The following is a 13074-nucleotide window of genomic DNA, read 5'->3' on the forward strand; positions in this document are numbered from 1 at the left end:
TCTTTGCCATAATGATTTGAATCATGTTTAATAGGTTTTAAGAAAAATCTAAAACTTGTTTGGCTAAAGATCACTTCTTTTTTTAATTGAAGCTTTGCCTCTGAATTGCAATAATTGGACAATTTCACTAACTGCTTAATAATCTGAGTTTTACTACAAAAAGCTAAAAGAAAAGTATCACTTTGAAAGCATTAGTATAGACTTAATCACAGTGAAGTAGAGCTGGTAAACCAGCACGTTCTTTTCACTTACTTTTCATATTGCTGAATACATTCAGGACCATATAGTGAAACTCTAAAAACCCTACAAACTATCTAGATGAAAGTATTTAGGCACAAATAATGTGTCTCTGGTTTTCATCTGCAGGTTCAAATTCTTCCTTTCCAATACAAATAATTACTCTCTATTTCTGCAGATCAAGGTGGGTTTTTTTCCATAAAACTCAATAACTCTATTCTTGCTAGAATATTGTTTTGACTAGAAAGTGTAGAAATAAAGAAATATATGAAATGTGAAATATCACTGATCAACCTCATAAAAACTCCAAATCCCCATGTAGTTTTAGGTATATCAGGAAAAAAACCCTGAAATCTTAAACTTCCTGTTAATTTTGTTTACGTTGACAACTTTAACTTTGCAGCATAAGAACAGACCTAAACAAAGTGCTTCCTCTTTTCTTAATGCTCAGGAGAATATGCTTTACGAGAAAGCTATAGTACTACTTTCATTGTGTAAAGGATGTTTTAGGGACACGTAGCAAAGTAGCAAAGAAATGTCCAATGGCGCAAATTACACCAGGTACCATGAATATTTCAGGATGAAACTATAAAATATTTAAAATTGAAAAAAAAAGAAAACTCAGTTGCTCCCAATATACCTGTTAGTTATCAGTACTATAGTAAAACACGTTTATTACTGAAAAAATACAATCAATTGAATTTTACTTCAAATCTTAATGTTTGGCAATCTCAATCACATACATATTATATCAGAAATTCCTTTCACACACATACACAGTATTTGAAACTATCACTAAATAAGACTCAAGTGAAGAAAACTCTATTCTATACGATGTGAAATTATGTAATTTGAAACTCACATGGTTAAGTAATGTAGAAAGCTTTGATCCATCTTGAATATTCTTCTCCAAAATATTCAGGACTTTTACTGTTTTATCTGTTGAGAGCTAAAACAAGAAAAGAAACACATCAAACAACTGCCATGAACATAAAAGGCTTCCAAATTGAAAAGCTGAAAAGAATGTCCACGGATGAAGGATAGAACTTGTTATATAATCTGAAGCACTTAAATTGTAAGCAATTTGAGATAAGGATCTTGACTTCTGTGGTTCCTGACACAGCACAATTGAGAATGCTGATAATATAACTAAACTAGGTGAAATATATTCTAAGACTGCAATCAAACTGCATTTCAACCATCAAAACCCATAGAAATAGATATAAAATTGCATATCTGTCATTAATGTTGCAGTTATACACTTTTGCTTCTAGAAACAGAAATGTACCTAATCCAAGTAACAATCACAAATTCTAACTGACCATATAGAGCTTTATTAGGAGAAAATCCAAATTCCATGAACAAGCAGAAATAAAATTCCCTGATATTTGAATGCTAATAAAAAGCAAATGTATTCTTAATTTCATTATTAACTTTGAAGAACCAGCATGTTGAAAAAAGTAACTCAAACTCACTTACTGATCTTCTACAGAATTATGATTAAATAATTTGTAGAACATGCTAAACTCGAGGAGAGCCAGTTTCACTCACCCAGACACTATTGGCACTCACCTTTAGAAGCAACAAAATTCTGATTTTTATGTATACATGTATGTATGTGTGAAAAATAGGGAACAGAGCTTAAGAGTGAGAACTAACAGGGAAGAGAAACGCTCAGGCTGACAACATGTTACAAACGAAGGTAGGGAGATTGAAGAAAAGTCCAGGAAGAATATCTGAATCTTGGATTAAAGAAAACCCTTCAGAGTGACTTTTATAGTAAGTGGCTTCACAGACACTTCATAAACATAGTAAGTGGTCATGAGCAGGCAGAGTAAGAGTTTAATATAAGACTGCCCAAAGCCAAGAGTTCCAGGAAGATAAGGAAAGCAACAACATTGTTTCTAGAGGTGTGATACCAACAGTCTGCACCAACAAAAGTTCCCTTGAACTGAAGTCAGGAAGAGTAAGGCAAAGAAACCACAATACGCAGTCTACAGCAAATGCATCTTATTATGACCTGGGGTGTTAAACCTTCTAAGTTTGAAAGGCCTTTCTGGAGAGACAGAGGAAGCAGACAATTCAGTGTGATGCTGGCTGCACATCATACATTTACATTGCACTGATGGCATATATCAGAAAGGGTATATTTTTTTACTTTGCCAGCAGGTTCTGATTTATTGTGGTTGCTCAACACCAGCCATAAGGAGCAAAGCCTATAGGCTGACGTGTTTTTGTGGAAGTAGATTAATTCTTTTAGATTTCACTGCTCAGGCACGGGTTTTACATATTGGCATATAGTCAGCATTGACACAGAGAAGGACCTTTGAACAAAAATGTCTCAGCTTCAGAGACAGTAACAATTAAGATGTGGTAACTTTTTAAGCACTTCAGCTAAGTCAGCAGAAGCACAACTGTTCACAGTATCTGTCGTATTCACATGTGAAGAGGGTGGAATGTTATTAGAGGGGATGTAAGTTTTTATAGGTTTATCAAAATTATATGTTCAAAAAGAGTTAAAGACTATGAAGATGTACCTTGTCCATAATGCCCATTGCCTTGATTTTTGCAGATTCACTACCCAACTCACTAAGCTGATGTTTTCCCAGTAGCAATTCCTGTGGAATCTCATCATCATCGCCTTTAAAAAAAATAATTAAAAAATTAACAATCGTATTTCTATTCAGACTTCAAGGAAATCAGTATTTTACAGTCAATATGAAAAAGCCAACTGAAGAAAAAGAACGGATTTTGCAAATAGCTAGCATCTAATAGTTCCAAATAGCATCAATAGTTCTATCTAATGAAGACTGATGATGACAATTTTTGGCTGGGTTAAAACAACGACTACTTGTTAAATATGACTGGTTCTGAAATATCATTAACAGTCTAACATGAGTCATCCATTTCTGAAAGTCATAAACTAAAATTTTTAATGTAGCAAAACCCATTTATTGCAGCTTTTGTGCCACCATCCTCAGTAAAACAAATCTTAAACAATTGTAGTCCTAAGATGGCCGTGACTTCATGGGAAACCCCATGCTGGAGCAGTCTGAAGGACTGCATCCCATGGAAAGGACCCATGCTGGAGCAGTTTGTGAGGGACTGCAGCCCATGGGAAGGACCAATGCCAGGGAAGCTCATGGAGGACTGTCTCCCGTGGGAGGGACCTCACGCTGGAGCAGGGAAGAGTGAGGAGTCCTCCCCCTGAGGAGGAAGGAGCGGCAGAGACAACGTGAGATGAACTGACCCTAACCCCTATTCCCTGTCCCCCCGTGCTGCTGGGGGTGAGGAGGTAGACAAAACCAAGAGTGGAGTTGAGCCGGGAAGGAGGGAGGGGTGGAGGGAAGGTGTTCTAAGGTTTGGTTTTACTTCATGTTATCCTGTTTCGATTTGATTGGTAGTAAATTAAATTGATTTTGTTTTTTCCTCAAGCTGAGTCTGGTTTTTGCCCGTGACCATAAGCGGTGAGTGATCCCTCCCTGTGCTTGTCTCGACCCACGAGCTTTTCGTTATATTTTCTCCTCCCCATCCCACCGCAGTGGGGAGCGAGTGAGCGAGCGGCTTCGTGGCTGCGACACATGTAAATGCAGTATGCCCTACCATATACCACAGGCAATTAAATCACCAAGAAGGAAGTTTGAAAATACTGAGATACAAATTTTTTGGTGCGTCTTGTGTTTCTACTTGGGGAAAGTTTTTGAAAATTTCTGAGGTATTACCAAAAGCTGTAAAATCCATGTCTTCCAAATTTTCCAAAATATTCTCTATTGAAGCAGTAAACCTTTTGAAAGTCGAAGAATCCATCATTTCTGGTGAAAAAAGAAATTTATAAATAACTATTTTATATACAAAACAGAAAATATAAACTGTAGAAAATAAATCTAAAATTACCTTCAGGTGTTAGTTTAGGTTCATAAGCTTTCCTCTTCTTTTGTTTTTCTTTTTTCTTCATTTTTCTAGCCACTAATTAAGAGAATAAAGAGTGAAACAAATACTGTCTTTAGTTAAATAGGGATTAAATAGGGATTTATTTACATTGCTTACACTTGTATTCAATACTGCATGTAAAGATGTTTATTTTAAAATGTTTAATATACCATTAAAAATGCACTAGTAATATGGAATAAAATTAAATTTTTAAAATGATCAGTTACCCTCACTGAGGCTAGGGGGAGGAGAATAATCATCCATATCAGAGTCATCCGGACTGCGATTACGATAACGGCCACTGCCAGAAGTCCTCCTTCCTTCATAATGACCACTTCTCCTATGGTCACCAGAACTTCTTCTGTCATGTTCTTCATACTCCCAAGCTTCATCTCTATCCTTTTTATGTCTTTTACGAGAAGCTAGAAATGAAATGCATTTTCATTATAACTACAAAAATTCTAGTTTCAATGGCTCAAAATTAAACATTTTTAAACATTTAAGTGATGTGTAGGTGTGGCACTTAGGGACAGGGTTTATTGGCGGACTTGGCAGTATTAGGTTTATGGCTGGACTTGATCTGAAGGGTCTTTTCCAACCTAAATGATTCCATGATTTGCAAGTTAAACACCATTGTATAGCTGTTCTGTAAAGCAAGTGAACAATCTAAAACTATTACATAAAATTCTGTTATGGTGTTATTCTAACTATTTCTTTTAAATTACATGAAAATTGTGCCTGAAACTAGCACAGACACCAGCAAACATTAAAAATACAAGTTTACAGGCATTGGTCCTTTTAAGCAAAGTGAGGAAAGTGGAACAAATCAAAGTAAGTTTCATCCTTTCATAAGAGAACATTGAGATAATTTCTTCAGTTATCTAAATTGTTACTATTACTGGGTGTCCATATTCCAATTCAGTGATTGCTTTGCCCATCTAACACAGCAAGCTTAAAGATATTCTGTTTCGCCAAGACAACTAAAATTTTGTCTTGATACATATTGCAGGAAATTCAGTGTAAAGGAGAAAGCTGGAGTCACAATTCTGGGCCAGACAGCAATTCAGTACCACAGAAGGCTATTATAATCAGTTTTCAGTCAGGACCAAAAAGCCGAGCACAAGTGAATGTTGAAGAACCTGGGATAAGCGTTCTATACAGAAACAGAGATTTGGTGAAAATAAAATGGAGGAGTGCAACGGAGAGTTCTGTTATTTTCAGAGAAAGTCTTGTGTGTCTTGAAGGGGAGAGGGTGCTAAGAAGTAATAGAAAAGGTATATGGAGGAGGAGGTAGCTTCATCCATGAAATCAGCCAACTTTCCATTATCTAATGTAACAAGATAACTGGGCTAGCAAAGAAGTGTCTGACACTGTGCTGTGAAGATCAAAACAGCTCCAAAACATCTAGCAGAGTTTATGCTTGTGAACCTACATATAACAGCCTTGACATCTGTGTGTCTCTACCAAAGTCTCCTGAAGTTTAGACAGGTATGACTGTATATAGGATTGTTTCTGACCAAAATGGCTCTAAGCATTTATACAGAGCTGGAACTGAACTGACATGTTCTTCCCACAACCCCGGTTTATTGAGAACCGTAGGAAACATACCATGATATAGTCACACCTGGTATACGTAGCAGGATATAGTCAACAGTCTGCCCAGGCTCAGAATTAATAAAAAATCATTAAACCTGAGGCGATACTAATCGTCTGCACTGCACCCTAAAGGGCTTCCACTTCTGAAAATGTAGTAAAAAACTTCTGCACAGAGATTGTCCAAGTCTTTAAGGTAATAACTCAGTTTAGGCTTTGAGCTGTACTGCTTCTGGAGGCAGTGTTGTCATGTTCATCATGCCTGAGCTACTAACACCATCTAAAATGGTTAAGAATTAACTGTGATTGAAGAAATGGAGGGCCATCTTAGATACCTGGAATGAAAGTATTGGAGAAGAAAGTAAGTGTTTTATGGGAAAGACTTTACACATCTTAACTGATTCTTTTCCCCCCATGAGACAGTATTTTGTGCAGATGTCATCTGCCTCCACAATTTACAAAACATCAGTATCAATTTAAGCTCTGTAGGACCAATTCTGACCCCAGCTACACCTCCATGAGAAAAGTAACTGCCAATATTGCTTTCTAGCAGAATTTTCAATTGACCGGTTTATCAATGCTGCATGACAAAACAGAATGTGTTACAGTTGTGCTGGCTCTGCAAAGCAAATAAGATGAACATGGGAACAGCTAAACACAATCACTGCTCTACCAAATTTATTTTGAAGTAGGTAAAATTGACTAAAAATTTTAAGTATGAGTAACACTTCAAGAGTTATTATTGATTTTATTCATAAATAAAGACTATTTGGCATATAAATACCCGATTTCCTTCTGAATTCTGCCAAACATTTATGCAATAACACATTTAGCACTTCTAGTATGAGAATGATTTCATCAATTTTTAATTTCTCATCATTTAATGGAATGTCCCTTCATGAGATACTCAAAGAAACTTTTCTTCTGTAACAACCACTATTTCATATTTTTAAAAGTTCAATTTTAGACAACCAAAAGAATTCTGAAATACATATTTGTAACAATACACATTTGTTCAGTGTACTTGTCACAAATCTTTCATTCTCTTGATCGTTTTGTCTCATTTTAACTCAATTCAGTTCTACAGTATCCTTTGAGAAATATGAAAATTTATTTTTAAACCAGATGTCCTCACTGAAGTGTTTACAATTACAATAATGCCCAGATCTCTTGAGTGGATATGATAACCTAGAATCCCTTAAAGCATATAATTGCTGTGAAAGTTTTCCTTAATTTGCTTTACTTTGTATTTAAGAATTTCAACAGCCACTGTCGATAACAGGTAGATTAAGGTATCTGAAATTTTTGACAATTCTCTCCATTCCCAACCAACTTAAATAATTTTGCTTTACTTACTTATTTTTTTAATTCACTGTTCCAGATCATTAACATCATAAACAGGTGATATGATATGGTAAACAGAGAATACAGAATCCTGAATGAAGCAAATCATCATTAATCCTTTGCCATAATCAAGACTAATTAGAAATTACCTCAAGATCTCATACGCATGCTCAAAGCAGCATCAATTATAATTAAAAGGAAAAAACAAACAAACAAAAGAACATTCTTTTCTGCTTCTTTGATAGGGATCAGAGGTATTGCTATTATAATTTTTACATGTATGTGTACATAAGCACTGCATATCTGTTGGATGGGAACTTGAAATATATTAAAAAGCAGAACAAACAAATCTTTCTCTTTTGGACCCTAAGAAAGACTAAAAAGCAAAACATAGTGTTTTACAAAGGTTCAGTAACATGTTTATATAAGCAAAGGTGGAAAGAGTCTAAACTTGGGAAAAAATCATTAAAAGAAAGGTGCCTTCTCAGATTAACAGCAATAGGCACTTCTGGAGCCCTGCATAGGTAACGGCAGCTAAGATGTTAACTCAGACTGAACTGATTCACTCAGTTTTAATAGAGTTTCCTTCCAGTGCTGGCTAACTGAACAACCATGGAGACAAGCTAATCATACTCTTATTACCAAGTAGGAAATTGGTTCCTAACTTAGAAGCATATAACAATTTTTTGACACTTAGGAACTTTACCCAGTTGCACAACAATATTCTAACTATGAGCTTCCTCTCTTCCTTTGAAAACAGTTAATTCAAGAATAGTATCATCAGCAAATGGTGTTTTGAGAATCCATCAAAAGCAACTCCAGTTTTTCAAGCAATATGCCAGAGAAATAATAGAAGAAACATTTTAAGAAACTTCTGGGCAGCAATATTCTCAGTCTATCCTGTCAGAAAAATTCAAGAGGGGATCCTTCACTTATCAATAAAACTAAGAATAATTTAAAATTTATTTACTGAAATTTTTCTTTGCATATCTTTGTATGCAAAATCCTGGCAGCGGCTTCCCATAAGGTAATTAGGAAAAGAAATTTAACAACTAGCTGCTTTTCATCTTGAGTGACAAATTAAAATGAAGTAGTTTTTCTTTTAAAAGAAAAAAAAGGGTTCTTGGCCAAGTAGTTGTCAGGACAGCAAACTTCTTTTCATATGTTTTAGGGTAGCCAACTTAAAAAAAAGTGTATATTTTTGTAAAAGCAAAATATTAGCTTTCTTTAGCAGTAGGAACAGATGATGTACTACTTACATTCAAATGCTTCTTCACTGTCATTGTCTTCATCAGAACTGATTTCAGCATATTTTGGTTTCTCATTAACTGTGCTACGTTTGCGCTTGTTCATTTTCACACGTTCACAAAGTGGCATGGTGGATTCAATTTCTGCCAGGAGCTCAGGAGGCAACTCTTTTAACACTGACTGATCTATGCTACCTATTAATGGAGAGTAAGAAGAGCAAATATGAACCTGAAGATAAAAATAAGAGCTCAACACTACAGTGCTTTCTCAGGAACTGCTTACAATATATCCACTAATAACACCACAGTTAGATATACTTGGATGTATTCAACAGCCCTTTTTAAAGTTGCATTTATTGTTCATGTTACAATTGGAAATTAACATAATAAATTGCATACACATCTCCTTCAATAAAATATTTTGTCAGGCATATAAATACAAACAAATTCAAATCAGTGAATTTCCTTTGTAAAAACATATCCCTGCTCTATTTCCACAAAATTTGGTCTTATTTCAGTTCATCCTCTGAATTTAACAGGTTTTCTAACAGTGTAGGTAAATCAAGGATTCTTTGTGCCTCGTAAACAGTTCTGTTTATTCTCATTCATATTTAGTGTACACAAGACAGTAATCTTCCCTTTCCCAGTAAGCAGGGACAATCTGTGGCTGAACCTCTGGGGTCTTATCCCTAAATACAGGCCAAAAAATTGACAACCCAACCTCTGCCTCAGATTTTTTCTTAGGTCCTACTAGTAGTTTTATAATGTAACCCAAATTTTTGCTTGATTTTGTTACAAAGCAAAGCTGAAAGATTTTTATTTAATATAGACAAACAGCTAGCTGGACCTCATCGGGTTTCTTTTCCAAAGAGGTAAACAGGTAGACAACATCACACCATTCTCATTCCATTTTGAAACTACGATTAGACCCATATGCAGTCAGAATAAAGAAGATTTGTAGTCAACATTTTTACAACTGACATAAGGAAACCAAATTAATTCAGAAGTATTTCTTGGGGTTTTGTTTATTTGATGCCTTATCTTTATTTATCAAACTATTGCACAAATTTGAAGATTACACACACACCCAATTAATACGAGGCTCAGAGGCTAGTGCTGTAGGTGGAATTTTGGGTTTTTTGATCACGGGGAGGTTTACATGGCACCGGGCTTGCTGGTGACAGATGGTATCCAGCTATCTCAAAGGGGGAAAAGAATCCTCGCTCATGACATGGTGGGGCTCATAGAGAGGGCTTTAAACTAGGCTCACCAGAGATGAGCCTGGGGGTGGCATGCCAATGTTAGGTGTGGATTCGATAGGCCAGCTCAAATACATCTATGCCAATGCACGCAGCATGGGCAATAAACAGGAGGAGCTGGAAACCATCGTGCAGCAGGATAGCTATGACTTAGTCGCCATCACAGAAACCTGGTGGGATGACTCCCATGACTGGAGTGCTGCGACGGATGGCTACAAGCTCTTCAGAAGGGATAGGCAAGGTAGAAGAGGTGGTGGGGTGGTTCTCTACGTTAGGGAGTGTTTTGATTGTACAGAGCTCCACGATTGTGATGATAAGGTTGAGTGCTTACGGGTAAGGATGAGAGGGAAGGTCAACAAGGCAGATACCATGCTGGGAGTCTGTTATAGACCACCCAACCAGGTTGAAGAGACAGATGAAACATTCTACAAGCAACTAGCAGTAGTCTCACAATTGTGTGCCCTGGTTCTCGTGGGGGACTTCAACTTTTCAGATGTCTGCTGGAAATACAACACAGCAGAGAACAAGCAGCCTAGGAGGTTCCTGGAGTGTGTGGAAGATAACTTCCTGACACAGTTAGTAGGTGAGCCAACCAGGGGAGGAGCCTCGCTAGATCTACTGTTTATAAACAGGGAAGGACTGGTAGGAGGTGTGATGGTTGGAGGCCGTCTTGGGCTTAGCGACCATGAAATGATAGAATTCTTGATCCTTGGTGAGGTAGGGGGGGGGTGTGTGTGTGTCAGCAAAACCACTACTATGGACTTCCAGAGGGCAAACTTTGGCCTTTTCAGGACACTGGTTGAAAGAGTCCCTTGGGAGACAGTCCTGAAGGGCAAAGGGGTCCAGGAAGGCTGGAGATTCTTCAAGAAGGAAGACTTAAAGGCTCAGGACCAGGCTATTCCCATGAGCCACTAGACGAACCGTTGGGGAAGATGACTGGCCTGGCTGAACAGGGAGCTTTTGCTGGGACTCAGGAAAAAAAGGAGAGGTTACCATCTTTGGAAGAAAGGGTAGGCAACTCAGGAAGAGTACAGAGATCTTGTTAAGTCATGCAGAGAGAAAATTAGAAAAGCAAAAGCTCAGCTAGAACTCAATCTGGCCACTATTGTAAGGACAACAAAAAATGTTTTTACAAATACGTTAACAACAAAAAGAGAGCCAAGGAGATTATCCATCCTTTACTGGATGCAGAGGGGAACGTTGCCACCAAAGATGAGGAAAAGGCTGAGGTACTGAATGCCGCCTTTGCCTCAGTCTTTAATAGTGAGTCCAGTCATCCTCAGGGTACTCATGACCCTGAGCTGGAAGACAGGGACAGAGAGCAGAATATACCTCCCATAATCCAGGATGAAGCAGTTAATGACCTGCTACGCTGTCTGGACACTCACAGGTCTATGGGACCAGATGGGATCCATCCAAGAGTACTGAGGGAGGTGGCGGAGGAGCTTGCAAGCCACTCTCCATCATTTATCAGCAGTCCTGGTCAACAGGGGAGGACCCAGAGGACTGGAGGCTTGCCAATGTGACTCCCATTTACAAGAAGGGTCGCAGGCAGGACCCAGGGAACTACAGGCCTGTCAGCCTGACCTCGGCACCGGGGAAGATTATGGAACGGTTTGTCTTGAAAGCACTCACATGGCAACTCCAGGATAAGAGGGGGATCAGGCCCAGTCAGCATGGGTTTACGAAAGGCAGGTCCTGCTTGACCAACCTGATCTCCTTCTACGACCAGGTGACCCGCCCAGTGGATGAGGGAAAGGCTGTCAATGTTATTTTCCTAGACTTCAGCAAGGCCTTTGACACTGTCTCTCATGGCATACTCCTTGAGAAGCTGGCATCTTGTGGCCTGGATAAGTGCACTATTCACTGGGTGAAAAACTGGCTGGATGGCCGAGCCCAGAGGGTAGTGGTGAATGGGGTGAAATCCAGTTGGTGGTGGGTCACAAGTGGTGTTCCCCAGGGCTCGGTGTTGGGCCCTGTTCTGTTTAATATCTTTATTGATGATTTGGATGAGGGGATTGAGTGCACCCTCAGCAAGTTTGCAGATGACACCAAGTTGGGAGGCAGGGTCGATCTGCTTGAGGGTAGGGAGGCTTTACAGAGAGATCTGGACAGGCTGGATCGATGGGCTGAGGCCAATTGTACGAGGTTCAACAAGGCCAAGTGCCGGGTCCTGCACTTGGGTCACGGCAACCCCATGCAGCGCTACAGGCTTGGGGAAGAGTGGCTGGAAAGCTGCCCGGCAGAGAAAGACCTGGGGGTGCTGGTTGACAGCCAGCTGAATATGAGCCAGCAGTGTGCCCAGGTGGCCAAGAAGGCCAATCGCATCCTGGCCTGTATCAGAAACAGTGTGGCCAGCAGGAGCAGGGAGGTGATCGTTCCCCTGTACTCGGCACTGGTGAGGCCGCACCTCGAGTACTGTGTTCAGTTTTGGGCCCCTCACTAAGGGAAAGACATGGAGGTGCTGGAGCGTGTCCAGAGGAGAGCAACCAAGTTGGTGAGGGGCCTTGAGCACAAGTCTTATGAGGAGCGGCTGAGGGATCTGGCGTTGTTCAGTCTAGAAAAGAGGAGGCTGAGGGGAGACCTTATTGCTCTCTACAACTACCTGAAAGGGGGTTGTAGTGAGGTGGGTGCTGGTCTCTTCTGTCAGGTGTCTGGAGATAGGACAAGAGGAAATGGCCTCAAGTTGAGGCAAGGGAGATTTAGGTTAGATATTAGGAAAAATTTTTTTACTGAGAGGGTTGTCAAACATTGGAATGGGCTGCCCAGGGAAGTGGTTGAGTCACCATCCCTGGAGATATTCAAAAAGCGAGTGGACAGGGTACTCCAGGGCATGGTTTAGGGGGCATGGTTAATGGTTGGACTCGATGATCTTGAAGGTCTTTTCCAACCAAAATGATTCTATGATTCTAAAAAACTGGCTGGATGGACGAGCCCAGAGGGTTGTGGTGAACGGAGTTAAATCCAGTTGGCGGCAGGTCACAAGTGGACCAGGCTGCCCAGAAAAGTGGTGATGTCACCATCCCTGGAGGTGTTAAAAAAAATGCATAGACATGGCAATTCAGGACATGGTTTAGTGGGCATGGTGGTGTTGGGTTGATGGTTGGACTCAATGTTAAAGGTCTTTTCCAACCTAAACTGTTCTGTGATTCTTGGACTAAACTGTGAACCTTTTTCCAACAACAGAACAAACATCTTTGTTGAGAAAGCCTCTCTCTCCTTCCCAAATCATACTGTATTTTTAAGAGAGGAAATCACCTGCCAGTTGCTATACACACACACACACACACACAATCCTCCAAAAAATCATCTCCTGGATTCACTTTTTAATTGCATTCACTATATCGCTAACATAACTTTCTAAAATTTATTTCAATTTTTACAGTAATATCCTATCTTCTAATCCAAGATAACTATTTTTCTTTTTTTTTTCTTCTCTCCTTCTTTAAACATCTTTAACTGGA

The 13074-nt window shown here is 39.1% G+C and overlaps 1 protein-coding gene across 5 annotated transcripts in view; it reads right to left on the minus strand.

Annotated features, from left to right (window-relative positions):
• The window catches only part of NIPBL (NIPBL cohesin loading factor), a 175704-nt gene that overhangs the window by 40065 nt on the left and 122565 nt on the right, over nucleotides 1-13074 (minus strand). For all 5 annotated transcript variants that reach the window (XM_052775766.1, XM_052775769.1, XM_052775771.1 and 2 more), the window contains 6 exons: nucleotides 8364-8546; nucleotides 4395-4589; nucleotides 4132-4203; nucleotides 3960-4049; nucleotides 2775-2878; nucleotides 1100-1186 (listed from right to left, as the gene is read on the minus strand). In XM_052775766.1, the coding sequence (XP_052631726.1) occupies nucleotides 1100-1186; nucleotides 2775-2878; nucleotides 3960-4049; nucleotides 4132-4203; nucleotides 4395-4589; nucleotides 8364-8546 (731 nt within the window). The remainder of the gene's footprint in view (nucleotides 1-1099; nucleotides 1187-2774; nucleotides 2879-3959; nucleotides 4050-4131; nucleotides 4204-4394; nucleotides 4590-8363; nucleotides 8547-13074) is intronic.

This window comes from Harpia harpyja, chromosome Z (assembly GCF_026419915.1).
Source record: "Harpia harpyja isolate bHarHar1 chromosome Z, bHarHar1 primary haplotype, whole genome shotgun sequence".
Lineage (NCBI taxonomy): Eukaryota > Metazoa > Chordata > Aves > Accipitriformes > Accipitridae > Harpia > Harpia harpyja.